General features: G+C 40.9%; 1 protein-coding gene across 1 annotated transcript; it reads left to right on the plus strand.

Moving 5' to 3' along the window:
- The first annotated feature begins 1,000 nt into the window (after nucleotides 1-1,000).
- LOC140175639 (uncharacterized) lies at nucleotides 1,001-1,747 on the plus strand. The gene is made up of 2 exons (XM_072204166.1): nucleotides 1,001-1,078; nucleotides 1,328-1,747. Exons 1-2 carry the CDS (start codon nucleotides 1,001-1,003, stop codon nucleotides 1,745-1,747), a joined length of 498 nt encoding a protein of 165 aa, XP_072060267.1.
- The last annotated feature ends 18,551 nt before the right edge of the window (nucleotides 1,748-20,298 follow it).

Genomic DNA, 20,298 nt, shown 5'->3' on the forward strand with positions numbered 1-20,298 from the left:
AACCCAGACACATGATCAAGGCTCAAGCCATGGTTGATTTCCTGGTAGAAGTAAGAGGGGACCCTGCCAGGACACCGAGCACACGGTGGAAGCTCCATGTGGACGGGGCATCCAACCAAACGTTCGGAGGAGCTGGAATCATATTGGAAAACCCAGCTGGAGTTGTATACGAGCAGTTAGTCAAACCAAGCAGAGTATAAGGCCCTACTGGGTGGCCTAGCTCTAGCAAGGGAGGTCGGAGCCACAAGACTGGAAGTGTGTAGCGACTCGCAGGTCGTTACTTCTCAGATCAATGGGACCTACCAAGCCAGAGACTCACTGTTACAGAAGTATCTGGGGAAGGTCAATGAGTTAAGTGAACAATTTGAGGAGGTCACAGTCCAACATGTTCCGAGAGAAAGGAATACACGGGCAGACCTCCTGTTCAAGCTAGCGAGGAAAAAACCAGGGACTGGCAACCCGTCTCTCATTCAAGGTTTGATAAAAGAACCAGCAGTGGTCTTACAGCTGACGCAATCAGAACCCTCTTGGATGGACCTGATGATCAAATTTTTGGAGAAGGCAAAGCTCCCCAACGACGAGAAGGTGGCCAAAACAATAAGGCGGGAAGCGGCCAAGTATGCAATCATACAAGGCCAGTTGTTTAAAAAAGGAATTAGCCAACCACTACTGAAATGCCTGCGCCCCGACCAAACAGAGTATGTCTTCCAGGAAGTCCACGAAGGATGCTGCAGTCACCACATCAGAGGCAAGGCCTTAGCCAGGAAGCTCATCAGAGCCGGATATTACTGGCCTTCTATGATGGCGGATTCTAAGGAGTTCGTAAGAAGGTCCAAAAGATGCCAGGAAAATTCTAACTTCCACAAAGCGTCAGCAACTGAACTCGGCCTTCTCACGGCTTCCCGACCCTTCTCACAATGGGAATTGACCTACTGGGACACTTCCCGGTCGGGCCAGGAAAAGTCAAGTACCTGATAGTGGCAGTTGAATACTACACAAAATGGATAGAGGCAGAGCTATTGGCCAGCATATTCTCGGCAAATTGTCGAAGGTTCATTTAGAGATAGATAACAGCAAGGTTCGGCATCCCAAACGCCGTCATCTCGGATAACAGGACGCAGTTCACCGATAAAAAATTTGGAGAATTCCTAGCCAGTTGGGGAGTAAAGCAAAAGTTTTCGTCATTTAAGCATCCCCAAACCAATGGACAAGTTGAGGCTACAAACAAATCATCATGCAGGGGCTCAGGAGGCGACCCGACCAGAAGAAGGGAGCATGGCCAGACGAGCTGGCCTCGGTTCTCTAGTCCTACCGCACAACCCAACAGTCAGCCACCAGGGAAACGCCTTTTCGCCTCACGTATGGGGTGGATGCAATAATACCCGTGGAAAACGGTGAGCCGAGCCCACGACTACTCTTGGGAGGAGTCGAAGAGGCCTTGGAAAAGGACTTGGTGGACGAAGCGAGGGAGATGGCCCATCTATCAGAAATGGCGCTAAAGCAAATGATGGCCATGCGCTACAATGCCAAGGTGCTCAAAAGAGAGTTCGAAGAGGACGACCTAGTCTTAAAGCGCAACGACATCAGGACACCGACGATAGGGCAAGGAAAACAGGCGACAAACTGGGAAGGCCCTTATAGGGTGAGAGAAGTGCTCGGCAGTGGCGCGTATAAATTAGAGCGGCTGGACGACAAAGAGATACCCAGGACATGGAACGCGGTTAACCTAAGGAGATTCTATCACTAGCAACCGAGGCACGCTAGACGAGTAAGAGTTTTACCGGTTTAACCACGCCAGTAAGATTTGCATTGCTGTATGCGGGATCATTAGACTTGTGATAATTGTTTATGCTATCTTTGGTTACAAGCTTGTTTATGCTATTTTTGATTGTCGTTTATACTATCTTATTTTTTCCCGCATTTATGTTATTCGGTTTTGTCATACGTCGTTGATCTTTTCGAAATTTATCAAAACGGGAAATCGAGATTGATCACCCCGGTAACCCAAAAAATAAAAAGCAATGAAGGTAGAAGGCCACGACTGCCAAGCGATACGTTTAACGACCAATAAAAAGGTAAGAGACAATGACGGTAGAGAAGCTATTAGTTACATATATGCCAAAAACGGCAACCAAGTTCACCACAACTACCTTGTTACATATAACAAAATTGGCAGTCAAACTAGCCAAAAGTATATAAAATCTACATATTACAAAAAATGAAGTACCAAGGCAAGACCAAATCACTTTTTCAAGATTTCAACAATTTTCCCATCCTTGATGGTCCTGAAGACGCTAACAGCTGAGGTGTCGAAGTCGGGAGCCAACAACTTCACCTGAGCCTTGAGGGCCTCCTCAGTCATCAAGATGGTGCTCTTCCCTTGCTTGACGGTCTCCTTGTATTTCCTTCTCAGTTCGGTCGCCTCGTCCTTAGCCACAGTCGCCGAGGCTAGGGCTTCATCACGCTCCTTTTCGACCTCTTTCACCTTACCCTGAGCAAAGTTGAGCTGCCTCTTCAGAGTCATCTCCCACTCGGTAAGCCGTACAACGGCAGCATCAGACATCTTGACCTTCTCCGTAGCAGTACCCAGCTGCACCTGAGCGGTAGCCAATTGCTTCCGAAGTAACTCCACTTCGTCCATGTACTTGTTATTTGCTTGAACATAAGATTCAAGTTTGTTCTGCAAAGAACACGTCCCCGCCAGGGCAAACTCCGCCTTCCTCGCTATAACGGCTCCCCAGAGCAACGTGTGATACATCCATCTCACCTGCCTTGGAAGATCCCCACCATGGAAGAAGTTCTCTGTACCCGGGAGCAATTGGGAGTCGATAAAGTTCCCAGCATCAATGTTCTTCACCATCACGGTAAGAGCTCCCTCCGGGCTAGAAGACAATTTCCTTTTCCTAGGATTATCCACTACTATCAAATCTGAGTTCTCCACCTCGATCTCCGGTCGAGGTTCCGGGCCACCACTAGTCCCGATTACTTCACCATGGGAAGGTTGGGACTGAGCCCTAGCGTTTACGTTGTCATGAGGTGAATTCTCTTGACCATCTGTGGCTTGGTGGTTGGAAGTTGTTTCCTCATCAATATCATTATTGACAAAGGTGTTAAATAAATCTTCAAGGCCAATCTTGAAATGGGTGATGACCCTCTAAAGGGCGAATCTTGAAATACCTATCTTTAAACCCATGGTAGGAGTCCTCAAACAAACCAAAAATCTTACGACACTAGGCAGACCGGCAGCTCCAAGTATTCACAAACCATCTCGAAATAGCGGAATGAAGCCCAACTGTTTGGATGCCACGTCACATCGGTGAGTAGCGTCATTTGAAAGGGGGAGAAGGGGATGCGAACCCCCACTTGAGTAAACATCGCCTTATAGAACCAGATCCAGTCGGCAATTCAGGGATGGTGCAGGTTTATTTGATAAATCTGCACATGTAGGGCAGGGACAAAGACCTCGTAGTGGGACTGATGAGCGGATAATTTATACGCTTTTTGGCATTATTTTTAGTATGTTTTTAGTATAATCTAGTTAGTTTTTAATATATTTTTATTAGTTTTTAGCTAAAATTCACTTTTCTGGACTTTACTATGAGTTTGTGTGTTTTTCTGTGATTTCAGGTATTTTCTGGCTGAAATTGAGGGTTCTGAGCAAAAATCTGATTCAGAGACTGAAAAGGACTGCAGATGCTGTTGGATTCTGACCTCCCTGCGCTCTCAACGGCGTTGGAAAGTAGACATCCTGGGCTTTCCAGCAATATATGATAGTCCATACTTTGCTCAAGATTTGATGGCCCAAACCGGCGTAGCAAATCAGCCTCAGAAATTCCAGCGTTTAACGCTGGAACTGGCATGAAACTTGGAGTTAAACGCCCAAACTGGCATGAGAACTGGCGTTTAACTCCAGAAAACGACTCTACACATAAAAGCTTCAATGCTCAGCCCAAGCACACACCAAGTGGACCCAGAAGTGGATTTTTACGTCATTTACTCATTTCTGTATACCCTAGGCTACTAGTTTACTATTAATAGGATCTTTTGACATTGTATCTGTACCTCATGACACTTTACACGTTTCTTTGTGTATCTTCCATGGCATGAGTCTCTAAACCCCATGGTTGGGGGTGAGGAGCTCTGCTGTGTCTTGATGGATTAATGCAATTACTACTGTTTCTCATTCAATCATGCTTGCTTCCATTCCAAGATAATACTTGTTCTTAACCAGGATGAATGTGATGATCCGTGACAATCATCATCATTCTCAACTATGAACGCGTGCCTGACAACCACCTCCGTTCTACCTTAGATTAAGTAGTTATCTCTTGGATTCTTTAACTGGAATCTTCGTGGTATAAGCTAGAATTGATGGCGGCATTCAAGAGAATCCAGAAGGTCTAAACCTTGTCTGTGGTATTCTGAGTAGGATTCAATGATTGAATGACTGTGACGTGCTTCAAACTCCTAGCAGGCGGGGCGTTAGTGACAGACGCAAAAGAATCGCGGGATTCTATTCCGGCCTGACCGAGAACCGACAGATGATTAGCCATGCTGTGACAGAGCATAGGAACATTTTCACTGAGAGGATGGGAGGTAGCCATTGACAACGGTGAAACCCTACATACAGCTTGCCATGGAAGGAGCCTTGCGTGTTTGAAGAAGAAGACAGTAGGAAAGCAGAGATTCAGAAGATGGAGCATCTCCAAAACCTCAACCTGTTCTCCATTACTGCAAAACAAGTACTTATTTCATGTTCTTTTACTTTTCACAATCAACCCTGATAATTATTGATATCCTGACTAAGATTTACAGGATAACCATAGCTTGCTTCAAGCCGACAATCTCCGTGGGATCGACCCTTACTCACGTAAGGTATTACTTGGACGACCCAGTGCACTTGCTGGTTAGTTGTGCGGAATTGCAAAAGTGTGATTGCAATTTCGTGCACCAAGTTTTTGGCGCCGTTGCCGGGGATTGTTGAGTTTGGACAACTGACGGCTTATCTTGTTGCTTAGATTAGGACTGTTTTATTTTTGTTGGTTTAGAGTCTTTTAGTTGAGTCTAGTTTCATATTTTAAGTTTGGTGTCAATTGCATGCTTTTGTTTTTCTTTTAATTTTCGAATTTGCATGTTCTTAGTCCCTTTTTGATTCATAAAAATTCTACGTTTGGTGTCCTCTTTGTGCTTTTCCCTTAAAAATTTTCGAAAATTAGTGTTTGATTTTCTAAAAATTTTAAGTTTGGTGTTTTTTTGTTGTTTTTCTCTTTCCTCTTTTCAAAAATCAAATCTTTTTCATAAAAATTTTTCAATCATATCTTTTTAATTGCTCTTTTCAAAATCTTTCTATTTGACTAATTGATTCAGTTCTCAATTTGCTTTGATCTTATTTTCTTTTTGATTTTCGAATTTTTTTTATTCCCTTTTATTTTATTTTATTTTTTTTCGTTTAATTCTCAAAAAAAAATTAAAAATAAAAATATTTTATCCATCATGGACCTAAGTGGAATTGATCAGTCCAAAAGGACTCTGGGGTCATATGCTAACCCCATTACAGCTGCATATGGGAGTAGCATATGTACACCTCCCATCAAAGCAAGCAGTTTGAGCTAAATCCTCAACTCATTATCATAGTGCAGCAAAATTGCCAGTATTCCGGTCTTCCACAGGAAGAACCTACTGAGTTTCTGGCACAGTTTTTACAAATTGCTGACACAGTACATGATAAAGAGGTGGATCAGGATGTCTACAGACTATTACTGTTTCCATTTGCTGTAAAAGATCAAGCTAAGAGGTGGTTGAATAACCAACCTACAGCAAGCATAAAGACATGGAAACAGTTGTCAGACAAATTCCTGAATCATTTTTACCCTCCAAAGAGGATGACACAGCTAAGGATGGACATCCAAGGCTTTAAACAAGAGGATAATGAATCCCTTTATAATGCCTGGGAGAGGTATAGAGGTATGCTAAGAAAGTGCCCCTCTGAAATGTTTTCAGAGTGGGTACAGTTAGACATTTTCTACTATGGGCTTACAGAAAAAGCTCAGATGTCTTTAGACCACTCAGCTGGTGGATCTATACACATGAGGAAGACAATTGAAGAAGCTCAAGAACTTATAGACACTGTTGCTAGAAACCAATATTTGTACTCTAGCAATGAGTTCTCTCCAAAAGAGGAAGTCATGACAGTAGTCACTGACCCTAGTCCTCAAGAACAGATAATTGAGCTTAATCAACAATTGCTCCTGATGACAGAACAGTTAGCAGACTTTAAAGAGATGCTCCATGAAACTAAAGTTTCTAACAAGAGCATAGAACTGCAGTTGAATCAAGCAAAACAGCAAATATCTAAACAGATAACAGAGGAATGTCAAGCGGTTCAATTGAGGAGTGGGAAGACCCTGAATAACACTCTTCAAAAGAGTAAAAAGCCAAACAAGGAACAATTGACAGAGGACAACCAAACCACTATTCAAAATCCCTCTGAGGACAATAAGAGCCCAGAGAGGAATGTTATTGGCGTTCAAACGCCAGAAAGGGAAGGAAAGCTGGCGTTAAACGCCCATTCCTTGCCCAGTTCTGGCGTTCAGATGCCAGAAAAGGGGGAAAAGTTGGCGTTAAACGCCCAATTTCCACCCAATCCTGGCGTTCAGACGCCTAGGGAGAATCAGACACCTGAGCCTGACAGTGATCCCTCTAACAAGGCTTCTTCAACCACTTCTGTAAGGAATAAACCTGCAGCATCTAAGGTTGAAGAATATAAAGCCAAAATGCCTTATCCTCAAAAACTCCGCCAAGCGGAGCAGGATAAGCAATTTGCCCGCTTTGCAGACTATCTAAGGACTCTTGAAATAAAGATTCCGTTTGCAGAGGCACTTGAGCAAATACCTTCTTATGCTAAGTTCATGAAAGAAATCTTAAGTCATAAGAAGGATTGGAGAGAAACTGAAAAAGTGTTTCTCACTGAAGAATGTAGTGCAGTCATATTAAAGAGCTTACCAGAAAAGCTTCAAGATCCAGGAAGCTTTGTGATACCATGCACATTAGAAGGTTCTTGCACCAAGACAGCCCTATGTGATCTTGGAGCAAGCATCAATCTAATACCTGCATCCACTATCAGAAAGCTTGGGTTGACTGGAGAAGTCAAACTAACCCGGATATGCCTCCAGCTTGCTGATGGCTCTATTAAATATCCATCAGGCATAATAGAGGATATGATTGTCAAGGTTGGGCCATTTGCCTTTCCAACTGACTTTGTGGTGCTGGAAATGGAGGAGCACAAGAGTGCAACTCTCATTCTAGGAAGACCTTTCCTAGCAACTGGACGAACTCTCATTGATGTACAAAAAGGGGAAGTAACCTTGAGAGTCAATGAGGATGAGTTCAAGTTGAATGCTGTAAAAGCCATGCAGCATCCAGACACACCAAATGACTGCATGGGCGCTGACATTATTGACTCTCTGGTAGAAGAGATCAATATGGCTGAAAGCCTAGAATCAGAGCTTGAGGACATCTTCAAGGATGCTCAAACTGATCAAGAAGAATCAGTGGAAACAAAGGAATTTTCGAAAATTCCTCAGGAGGAGGATAAGCCTCCCAAACCTGAACTCAAACCACTACCACCATCCCTGAAGTATGCATTTCTGGGAGAGGGTGACACTTTTCCAGTGATTATAAGCTCTGCTTTAAATGCACAGGAAGAGGAAGCACTGATTCAAGTGCTAAGGACACACAAGACAACTCTTGGGTGGTCCATAAGTGATCTCAAGGGCATTAGCCCAGCTAGATGCATGCACAAGATCCTGTTGGAGGATAATGCCAAGCCAGTGGTACAACCACAGAGGAGGCTAAATCCAGCCATGAAGGAGGTGGTGCAGAAAGAGGTCACTAAATTACTAGAGGCTGGGATTATTTATCCTATTTCTGATAGCCCCTGGGTGAGCCCTGTCCAAGTTGTCCCCAAAAAGGGAGGCATGACAGTGGTTCATAATGAAAAAAATGAACTGGTTCCTACAAGAACAGTGACAGGGTGGCGCATGTGTATTGACTACAGAAGGCTCAATACAGCCACCAGAAAGGATCATTTTCCTTTACCATTCATAGACCAAATGCTAGAAAGACTAGCTGGGCATGACTACTACTGCTTTTTGGATGGCTATTCAGGTTACAACCAAATTGCAGTAGATCCTCAGGACCAAGAGAAAACAGCATTTACTTGCCCTTCTGGCGTATTTGCCTACAGAAGGATGCCTTTTGGTCTGTGTAATGCACCTGCAACCTTTCAAAGGTGCATGCTCTCTATCTTCTCAGATATGGTAGAGAAATTTCTGGAAGTCTTCATGGATGACTTCTCAGTATATGGAGACTCATTCAACTCCTGTCTTAATCACCTAGCACTGGTCCTGAAAAGGTGCCAAGAGACTAACCTGGTTTTAAACTGGGAGAAATGTCACTTTATGGTGACTGAAGGGATTGTCCTTGGGCACAAAATTTCAAGCAGGGGAATAGAGGTGGATAAGGCAAAGGTAGAGGTAATTGAAAAATTACCACCACCTGCCAATGTTAAGGCAATCAGAAGCTTTCTGGGGCATGCAGGATTCTACAGAAGGTTTATAAAAGATATTTCGAAAATTGCAAAGCCTCTGAGTAACCTGTTAGCTGCTGACACACCATTTGTGTTTGACACACAGTGTCTGCAGGCATTTGAGACCCTGAAAGCTAAGCTGGTCACAGCACCAGTCATCTCTGCACCAGATTGGACATTGCCATTTGAACTAATGTGTGATGCCAGTGACCATGCCATTGGTGCAGTGTTGGGACAGAGGCATAACAAGCTTCTGCACGTCATTTATTATGCCAGCCGTGTTCTAAATGACGCACAGAAGAATTACACAACCACAGAAAAAGAGTTACTTGCAGTGGTCTATGCCATTGACAAGTTTAGATCCTATCTAGTGGGATCCAAAGTGGTTGTGTACACTGACCATGCTGCTCTTAAATACTTACTCACAAAGCAGGATTCAAAACCCAGGCTTATCAGATGGGTGTTGCTTCTGCAAGAGTTTGATATAGAAATAAGAGACAGAAAAGGGACAGAGAACCAAGTAGCTGATCATCTATCCCGAATAGAACCAGTAGCTGGGGCGTCCCTCCCTTCTACTGAGATCTCTGAGACTTTCCCAGATGAGCAACTCTTTGCCATTCAGGAAGCTCCATGGTTTGCAGATATTACAAATTATAAAGCTGTGAGGTTCATACCCAAGGAGTACAGTAGAGTGCAAAGAAAGAAATTAATTTCAGATGCCAAGCACTACCTCTGGGATGAACCATATCTCTTTAAGAGATGTGCTGACGGAGTGATCCGCAGATGTGTACCCAGAGAAGAAGCACAAAGGATCCTATGGCATTGCCATGGATCACAGTATGGAGGACATTTTGGAAGTGAGCGAACAGCCACTAAAGTCCTCCAATGTGGCTTCTACTGGCCTACTCTCTATAAAGATTCCCGAGAGTTTGTGCGTAACTGTGACAGTTGCCAAAGAGCTGGTAACTTGCCTCATGGATATGCCATGCCTCAACAAGGGATATTAGAGATAGAATTGTTTGATGTATGGGGAATTGACTTCATGGGGCCATTCCCACCATCATACTCAAACACTTACATTCTGGTGGCAGTGGACTATGTATCTAAATGGGTAGAAGCAATTGCTACACCCACTAATGATACCAAGACCGTACTGAAATTCCTCCAGAAACACATCTTCAGCAGGTTTGGTGTTCCCAGAGTACTAATCAGTGACGGGGGCACTCATTTCTGCAACAGACAGCTATACTCTGCTATGGTTAGATATGGAATTAGCCACAAAGTGGCAACTCCGTATCATCCACAGACAAATGGGCAAGCTGAAGTCTCTAACAGAGAGCTAAAGAGAATCCTGGAACGGACTGTGATAGCCCGAAGAAAGGATTGGGCAAAGAGCTTGGATGATGCTCTGTGGGCATACAGAACAGCATTCAAGACTCCTATAGGAACCTCTCCATACCAGCTGGTGTATGGGAAGGCCTGTCATCTGCCCGTGGAACTGGAACATAAAGCCTACTGGGCAACCAGATTCCTAAACATGGATGCTCAGTTAGCTGGTGAAAAAAGATTACTCCAGCTAAATGAGCTAGAGGAGTTCAGACTCAATGCCTTTGAAAATGCAAAAATTTATAAGGAAAAGGCAAAGAAATGGCATGACAAGAAATTGTCAACCAGAGTCTTTGAGCCAGGACAAAAAGTTCTGCTCTTCAACTCTAGGCTCAGACTGTTTCCGGGAAAACTCAAATCCCGGTGGAGGGGTCCGTATGTGATTACAGGAGTGTCACCATATGGATATGTTGAGCTTCAGGATATTGATTCTGACAAAAAGTTCATTGTTAATGGATAGAGAATCAAGCATTATCTTGAAAGCAATTTTGAGCAGGAATGCTCAAAACTGAGACTTGAGTGATTCTCAGTAAAGGTCCAGCTAAAGACAGTAAAGAAGCGCTTGCTGGGAGGCAACCCAGTCATTAGGAAGTTGTATGAATTGTTCTTACAGAGGCAAGTATCAAAAATGAAGGAATTCACAGAGTTACAGAAGGATTCAGCTCAAAAAGCAGAGAAAAAGAGCTTACTGGCGAAAAAACGCCAGTAAGGGGCATTTTGGGCGTTAAACGCCAGAATGGGTGCCATTTTGGGCGTTTAACGCCAGGAATGGTGCCATTTTGGGCGTTAAACGCCAGAATGGGCACCATTCTGGGCGTTTAACGCCAGGTGTGCAGCATCCTGGGCGTTCAGAAAAACGCCAGTGATAAAGGATTTCTGGCGTTTAACGCCAGCCAGGGCACCTGGCTGGGCGTTAAACGCCCAAAAGGGGCACCAAATGGGCGTTAAACGCCAGAATGGGTGCCATTCTGGGCGTTTAACGCCAGAAAGGTGGGCGGACCACAATTTTTTTTCAAATCAAATTTTTTTTCAAACTTTCCTTTTCTTACCCATATTTTTCTACAAAAATACATTTCAATCTCTCATCATTCACTCTCAAATTCTCAAATATCTAAAATCACTCTTCAAATCTCTCAAATCATTCCCAAATTTTGTTTAAAAAAATCACCCTTTTCTCAATTTCTTTCCACATCTTCTCAAATCTTCTTCCAAATTTCTCTTTGTTTTCGAAAACTCCCCTCCCCACCTTATAAATACACGTTTGGCTCTCTCTTCTCACCACACCATTCGAATTTCCTCTTCCTCTCTCTCTTCTTTCCTTTCTTTTGCTTGAGGACAAGCAAACCTCTAAGTTTGGTGTGCTTTTCCGTGATCACTAAGCCAAGACTCATCAAGATCATGGCTCCTAAGGGAAAACAAACCAATTTAAGAGGAAAGAAAGAGAATAATCCAAAGAATCTTTGGAATCAAGAGAAGTTCTTAACCAAAGAACATGAAGACCATTATCACAAAATAATGGGTCTGAGGTCAGTGATCCCGGAAGTTAAATTTGATCTGAAAGAAGATGAATATCCGGGGATCCAAGAGCAAATTCGAAATAGAGGATGGGAAGTTCTGACCAATCCTGAAATAAAGGATGGAAGGAACATGGTTCAGGAATTCTACTCTAATCTGTGGCTAACAGATAAGCAAAGAATGACTGGAACTGCTTACCATACCTACAGAACCATGGTCAGAGGAAAAGTTATGTACTTCCATCTGGACAAAATAAGAGAAATCTTCAAACTACCTCAACTGCAAGATGATCCTGAATCCTTTAATAGGAGGATAGTGAGAGCAGATAAAGGGTTGGATCAAGTTCTAGAGGACATATGCCTCCCTGGAACTAAGTGGATAACCAATTCAAAGGGTGTCCCAAACCAACTCAAGAGGGGAGACCTCAAACCAATTGCAAGAGGTTGGCTAGACTTTATTGGGCGTTCCATATTGCCCACTAGCAACCGTTTTGAGGTCACCATCAAGAGAGCAGTGATGATTCATTGCATTATGCTTGGAAAAGAAGTGGAGGTTCATCATGTGATTGCTTGTGAGATCTACACAATTGCAAATAAGAACTCCACTGAAGCCAAATTGGCTTACCCAAGCTTGATTTCCTTGCTCTGTAAAGAGGCTGGGGTGAAGATGGGAGTAGATGAGTTCAGACCCATTGAACACCCAATCACCAAGAAGTCAATGGAAGGACAAATGCAAGACAACTCTATCAAGAGGAGGGCGCAGGAATTCCTCCCTGAATTCCCAAGAATTGACTACTGGACTAGCCTAGAAGCATCTATCACCAAGTTGCAAGAGACCATGGAGCAACTGAAGGAAGAACAGCAGAATCAGAACTGCATGCTCTGCAAATTGCTGAAGGAACAAGAGAAGCAGGGGCGTGAACTCCAAGAGTTGAAACGCCAAAAGCTCTCCTCTCAAGCTGAGGGAGCATCCACTTCTCAAAATCAAGGTTGTTGAGTCCTAACTCTGTGAAAACCTCTATCATTAGGAGCCTATGTTTTTACGTTTTTTTTTTCTTTTGTTTTGTTTTCTATTTTTATTTTTTTTAGTCTCATCTTATATCTATCTTTGAGTCTTGTTCTTAATTCATAATTAATAAAATTGAAATTTTATGCCTTAAAGATATGAATGTCCTATGAATCCATCACCTCTCTTAAATAAAAAAAAGGCTTTAATCACAAAAGAACAAGAAGTACAAGATTTCGAAATTTATCCTTGAAACTAGTTGAATTAGTTTGATGTGGTGACAATAATTTTTGTTTTCTGAATGAATGCTTGAACAGTGCATATGTCTTTTGAATTTGTTGTTTTGAGAATGTTAAAATTGTTGGCTCTTGAAAGAATGAGGAAAAAGAGAACTGTTATTGAGGATCTAAAAAATCATTAGATTGATTCTTGAAGCAAGAAAAAGCAGTGGATACAAAAAGAAAAAAAAATTTCGAAAAAAAAAACAAGAAGAGAGAAAGGAAAAGAAAAAGAAGGAAATAAAGTTGTGATCCAAGGCAACAAGAGTGTGCTTAAGAACCCTGGACACCTCTAATTGGGGACTCTAGCAAAGCTGAGTCACAATCTGAAAGGGTTCACCCAATTATGTGTCTGTGGCATGTATGTATCCGGTGGTAATACTGGAAGACAGAGTGCTTTGGGCCACAGCCAAGACTCATACACTAGCTATGTTCAAGAATCATTATACTTAACTAGGAGAATCAATAACACTATCTGAATTCTGAGTTCTTATAGATGCCAATCATTCTGAACTTCAAAGGAGAGAGTGAGATGCCAAAACTGTTCGGAGGCAAAAAGCTACTAGTCCCGCTCATCTAATTGGAGCTATGTTTCCTTGATATTTTGGAGTCAATAGTATATTCTCTTCTTTTTATCCTATTTTGATTTTCAGTTGCTTGGGGACAAGCAACGATTTAAGTTTGGTGTTGTGATGAGCGGATAATTTATACGCTTTTTGGCATTGTTTTTAGTATGTTTTTAGTATAATCTAGTTAGTTTTTAATATATTTTTATTAGTTTTTAGCTAAAATTCACTTTTCTGGACTTTACTATGAGTTTGTGTGTTTTTCTGTGATTTCAGGTATTTTCTGGCTGAAATTGAGGGTTCTGAGCAAAAATCTGATTCAGAGACTGAAAAGGACTGCAGATGCTGTTGGATTCTGACCTCCCTGCACTCGAAGTGGATTTTCTGGAGCTACAGAAGCCCAATTGGCGCGCTCTCAACGGCGTTGGAAAGTAGACATCCTGGGCTTTCCAGCAATATATGATAGTCCATACTTTGCCCAAGATTTGATGGCCCAAACCGGCGTAGCAAATCAGCCTCAGAAATTCCAGCGTTTAACGCTGGAACTGGCATGAAACTTGGAGTTAAACGCCCAAACTGGCATGAGAACTGGCGTTTAACTCCAGAAAACGTCTCTACACATAAAAGCTTCAATGCTCAGCCCAAGCACACACCAAGTGGACCCAGAAGTGGATTTTTACGTCATTTACTCATTTCTGTATACCCTAGGCTACTAGTTTACTATTAATAGGATCTTTTGACATTGTATCTGTACCTCATGACACTTTACACGTTTCTTTGTGTATCTTCCACGGCATGAGTCTCTAAACCCCATGGTTGGGGGTGAGGAGCTCTGCTGTGTCTTGATGGATTAATGCAATTACTACTGTTTCTCATTCAATCATGCTTGCTTCCATTCCAAGATAATACTTGTTCTTAACCAGGATGAATGTGATGATCCGTGACAATCATCATCATTCTCAACTATGAACGCGTGCCTGACAACCACCTCCGTTCTACCTTAGATTAAGTAGTTATCTCTTGGATTCTTTAACTGGAATCTTCGTGGTATAAGCTAGAATTGATGGCGGCATTCAAGAGAATCCGGAAGGTCTAAACCTTGTCTGTGGTATTCTGAGTAGGATTCAATGATTGAATGACTGTGACGTGCTTCAAACTCCTAGCAGGCGGGGCGTTAGTGACAGACGCAAAAGAATCGCGGGATTCTATTCCGGCCTGACCGAGAACCGACAGATGATTAGCCATGCTGTGACAGAGCATAGGAACATTTTCACTGAGAGGATGGGAGGTAGCCATTGACAACGGTGAAACCCTACATACAGCTTGCCATGGAAGGAGCCTTGCGTGTTTGAAGAAGAAGACAGTAGGAAAGCAGAGATTCAGAAGATGGAGCATCTCCAAAACCTCAACCTGTTCTCCATTACTGCAAAACAAGTACTTATTTCATGTTCTTTTACTTTTCACAATCAACCCTGATAATTATTGATATCCTGACTAAGATTTACAAGATAACCATAGCTTGCTTCAAGCCGACAATCTCCGTGGGATCGACCCTTACTCACGTAAGGTATTACTTGGACGACCCAGTGCACTTGCTGGTTAGTTGTGCGGAATTGCAAAAGTGTGATTGCAATTTCGTGCACCAGGGACTCCTCGTCGGTCCCACCATATAGATACTCGGCTTGCTGAAACTCAATGAGCTCCTCTAGATCCATCTGGTTGGGAGAATCCTTCACATCTGAAGTCACCCAGGCATACCGGTCGTAAGCTGCTCTCGCAGCAGGAGCTTGGGCAACAGCACGCTGGGCCATACTGATGAGCGGATATTTTATACGCTTTTTGGGGGTAATTTCATGTAGATTTTAGCATGTTTTAATTAGCTTTTAATAGAATTTTATTAGTTTTTAAGCAAAAATCATATTTCTGAATTTTATTATGAGTTTGTGTATTTTTTTGTAATTTCAGGTATTTTCTGGCTGAAATTGAGGGAGCTGAGCAAAAATCTGATTTAGGCTGAAAAAGGACTGCTGATGCTGTTGGATTCTGACCTCCCTGCACTCGGAATGGATTTTTTGCAGCTACAGGAGTCCCATTGGCGCGATCTCAATTGGGTTGGAAAGTAGACATCCAGGGCTTTCCAGAAATATATAATAGTCTATACTTTTCATGATGATAGACGACGTAAACTGGCGTCCAATGCCAGTTTCATGTTGCAGTTTGGCGTTCAGCACCAGAAACAGGTTACAAGTTGGAGTTCAACGCCAGAAATAGGTTACAACCTGGCGTTCAACTCCAGAAACAGCCCATGCATGTGAGAGGTTTAAGTCTCAGCCCCAGCACACACCAAGTGGGCCCCAGAAGTGGATTTTTGCACTATCCATCTTAGTTTACTCATTTTCTGTAAACCTAGGTTACTAGTTTAGTATTTAAACAACTTTTAGAGACTTATTTTGTATCTCATGACATTTTTAGATCTGAAATTTGTACCTATTGGCAGCATGAGTCTCTGAACCCCATTATTGAGGGTGAGGAGTGACGTTTGAATTTTTGCCAGGAAAGAATTTCATAAAAACAATCGCGTTGTAGATATAGTCTCTAAACCGACAGAAATCCCTTTGTACAAACGTTTTGGGTGTCACAAGTAACAAACCCCTTTAAAAATTGTTAACCGAGTATTCAAACATCGGGTCGTCTTCTCAAGGAACTGCAGGGAAGTATGTTCTTATTATTGGTTATAAAAGTAGTAATTCGTGGTCTCAAGAAAGGGGAATAAGTAATTTAATGACAAGTAAATTAAATGGCAATTAAAATAAATAATAACTGTAAGGCAACTTTTGGCAAGATAAGAGAAATTAGAAGTCCAACTTAGTTATCTTTCTCAACAATAATGAATGTTGAATCTAAATTCCACTTAGTTAACCTTTAAAATAAAGGAAAGTTAAGGGACTAATTAGTTTGACCTTCGAATCCTATTTATTTCCTAAGAAAAGGTTGGGATTATTGAAGTTCAGTTCAATTAGCAAGATAGCGATTAACAATTATGCTGAGTTGGTAACTGTTGAGTTACTGATTTCTTAACCAAGACCAAAAGGGGAAAAAGTAAATTGCTGGAATAAAAAAAATGTCCTTAGGTGGAAGCCAACAATAACATAAATAAAAAGGAGCAATCATAAACTAAAAATACCTCAAATATCATTAATTCAAATAGAAATCCGTAACATGGAATAATTCATAATTCAAATGGCAAAAATAAATAATCAACTAGAGTATTGGAAATAATAAATAAAAGGGAAACTTAAAATAAATGAACATTATCCTTGGATCGAGAGTCACTCTTAATAACCAAGAGAAGTCCTAAATCCTAATCCTAAAAGAGAGAGGAGAGAACCTCTCACAAACTAAATCTAAATCATGAGAAGTAACTAAAATTGGCGAGCTCCCTTTTGAATGGATGCATTCCTCCAATTTATAACCTCTAGTCTATGCTGTCTGTACTTGGATTTGGGCCAAAAAGGGCTTCAGAAATCGCTGGGGCGTATTCTGTAAATTCTGATTCGTGGCCTCTGTCACGCGTCCGCGTGGGTCATGCGGTCGCGTCATTCGGAGCTATTCCTTGCCACACGGTCGCATCAGTCACGCGTCTGCGTCGTATGCGTTCTGCTTAAGGCGCACGGTCGCGTCAGTCATGCGGCCGCGTCGATGCTTCTTCGCTTCTGGCACGCGATCGCGTCGTCCATGCGATCGCGTGGGTGCCAGTTTCTTCAAAGCTCCGTTTCGCACTTTCCTTCCATTTTTGTATGTTTCCTTTTCCATCCTTTAAGTCATTCTGCCTTAGAAAATCTAAAACTACTCAACACACTAATCACGGCATCGAATGGAAATAAAGGTAATTAAAATAATTAATTTTAAAGCTTAGAAAACATGTTTTTCACATACATCACATAATAAGGAAGGGAAAGTAAAACCATGCAATTAATATGAATAAGTGGGTGAAGGATTGAATAAATCACTCAAACTAAGCACAAAATAACTCATGAAATATGGGTTTATCAAGGAGCTCTGCAGCGTCTCAATGAATTAATACAATTATTTCTGTTTTCCATTCAAACACGCTTGTTCCTATCTAAGATGTTCATTCGCGCTTCACTATGAAGAAGGTGATGATCCGTGACACTCATCACCTTCCTCAATCCATGAACGTGTGCCTGACAACCACCTCCGTTCTACATCAGATTGAATGAGTATCTCTTAGATTTCTTAATCAGAATCTTCGTGGTATAAGCTAGAATTGATGGCGGCATTCATGAGAATCCGGAAAGTCTAAACATTGTCTGTGGTATTCCGAGTAGGATTCAAGGATTGAATGACTATGATGAGCTTCAAACTCATGATTGCTGAGCGTGATGACAAACACAAAAGAATCAAGGGATACTATTCTGGCATGATCGAGAACCAACAGATGATTAGCCGTGCTGTGACAGAGCATTTGGACCATTTTCACTGAGAGGATGGGAAGTAGTCATTGACAACGGTGACACCCAACATACAGCTTGCCATGGAAGGAGCCTTGCGTGTGGGAAGAGGAGTACAAGAGAAAAGCTGAAATTCAGATGACAAAGCATCTCCAAAACTCCAACATATTCTCCATTGTTGCACAATAAGTATTTATTTTATGCCCTTTTTCCTTTTTCCATTGAATTTGAAAAACATTGTTGTTGGCATCCTGACTAAGAATAATAAGATAAACAAAGCTTGCTTCAAACCAACAATCTCTGTGGGATTCGACCCTTACTCACGTAAGGTATTACTTGGACGACCCAGTGCACTTGCTGGTTAGTTGTGCGGATTGCGAAAGTGTGATTGCAATTTCGTGCACCAAGTTTTTGGCGCCGTTGTCCGGGATTGTTTGAGTTTGAACAACTAAAGGTTTATTTTGTTGCTTAGATTAGGAATAGAGTATTGATGCTATAGAGTCATTAAACTTGAGTCCTTTAATTTCTCTTCAAAAATTTTTCAAAAATATTACTTTTCCTTATTAATTTTTAATTTTTCGTGAGTTAGTGTCTTGTTCTAAGTTTGGTGTCAATTGCATATTTTATATTTTCCTTTTAAATTTTCGAATTTGTGTTCTTTGATCTTTAAGTTGTTCTTGTTTATTTTTCTTGTTTGATTTTTAGTTTTTCTTGTTCTGTGTCTTTTCTTGTTTTTCTTGTGCTTTTCCAAAGCATTAGTCTTCAAAAAGGAATTTAATTTTAGTTAGTCAAAATACCTCTTCAAAACAAGTGTTACCTTTACTGCCCAATTGGCTAGAGCGTTGGTCTATGTTCTTGGTAATTGGGTATCTTCTTTTTAAAATCTTTTTCAAAAATAATTTTTCTTTGATTGAATCTTGTGCCAAACTTTAAGTTTGGTGTTTTATTGTTAATCTTTTTATAATTTTCGAAAGTTTTATTGAAGTTTTCTAAAAATTTTAAGTTTGGTGTTCTTTCTTTTGTTCTTGTGAATCTTCAAAGTGTTCTTGAGTCTTCTTTGTGTTTTGATATTAAAATTTTTAAGTTTGGTGTTCCTTGGTGTTTTTCCTCCAAAATTTTCGAAAACAAGGAGCATTAGATCTAAAAATGTTAAGTCTTTTGTCTTTGGTGTGTTTTTCTCTTTCATCATAAAATTCAAAATTCAAAAAAATTATCTTTTCTAACTATTTTTAAGCTATAATTTCGAATTTTTTTAGAATTCAGATTTCAATTTCAAAATTTTTCAAATCTTATCCTTTTAAGATTTTTTTTAAAAATATATATATATAATATTTATATCTTTTTCAAAAATATCCCAACCACTTTCTCTCTCCTCACTTTTTCGAAAATCTTCATAAAGTATTTTCTAATTTTTATCATTTTTATTTTTATTTTTCATTTTATTTTTATTTCGGTTTTTATTTTATTTTATTTTATTATTCCAAAAATCATTTTTTTATAAATTAAATAAAATAAATCCAAGTCATCTCCCTTTCTCTGTCATGGACCTAAGTGGAAATGAACAGTCCAGAAGGACTCTGGGGTCATATGCTAACCCCACTACTGCTTCATATGGGAGTAGTATATGTATACCCTCCATTGGAGTTAGTAATTTTGAGTTGAATCCTCAGCTCATTATCATGGTGCAGCAAAGTTGTCAGTATTCCGGTCTTTCACAGGAAGAACCTACAGAGTTTCTGGCACAGTTTTTACAAATTGCTGACACGGTACATGATAAGGAAGTAGATCATGATGTCTACAAATTATTACTGTTTCCATTTGCTGTAAAAGACCAAGCTAAGAGGTGGTTAAATAACCAACCTAAAGACAGCATAAAGACATGGAAACAACTGTCAGAAAAATTTCTGAATCACTATTTCACTCCAAAACGGATGACACAGCTAAGACTGATCATCTAAGGCTTTAAACAAGGAGATAATGAATCCATTTATGATGCCTGGGAGAGATACAGAGAGATGCAAAGAAAATGCCCCTCTGAAATGTTTTCAAAGTGGGTGCAATTAGACATCTTCTACCATGGGCTTACAGAAAAAAGCTCAGATTTCTCTAGACCACTCAGCTGGTGGATCTATACATATGAGAAAGACAATAGAAGAAGCTCAAGAGCTTATTGATACAGTTGCCAGAAATTAGCATCTGTACTTAAACAGTGAACCTTCCATCAACGAAGAGGCTAAAACAATAACTGCTGAACTCAGTCCTGTGGAACAAGTTACTGAATTCAATTAGCAACTGGATTTTCTAACAAAACAGCTAGCCAAATTCAAGGAGATACTACAAGAAACAAGAATAGCTAATATGAATATGGAAGCACAGTTGAAGCAAACAGAACAGCAGTTATCAAAACAAATAACAGAAGAGTGCCAAGCAGTTCAATTAAGAAGTGGAAAAACATTAAATACCTCACTTCAAGACAGCAGGAAGCCAAG

The sequence above is a fragment of the Arachis hypogaea genome, chromosome 10 (assembly GCF_003086295.3).
Source record: "Arachis hypogaea cultivar Tifrunner chromosome 10, arahy.Tifrunner.gnm2.J5K5, whole genome shotgun sequence".
In the NCBI taxonomy this organism is placed as follows: domain Eukaryota; kingdom Viridiplantae; phylum Streptophyta; class Magnoliopsida; order Fabales; family Fabaceae; genus Arachis; species Arachis hypogaea.

Bases quoted from the DNA above. Each gene is read 5' to 3' on its own strand.
- LOC140175639 (XM_072204166.1), top strand. From the start codon at position 1,001: ATGGATAGAGGCAGAGCTATTGGCCAGCATATTCTCGGCAAATTGTCG. The intron at 1,079-1,327 runs GTTCGGCATCCC...ACAACCCAACAG, and splicing joins TAGAGATAGATAACAGCAAG to TCAGCCACCAGGGAAACGCC.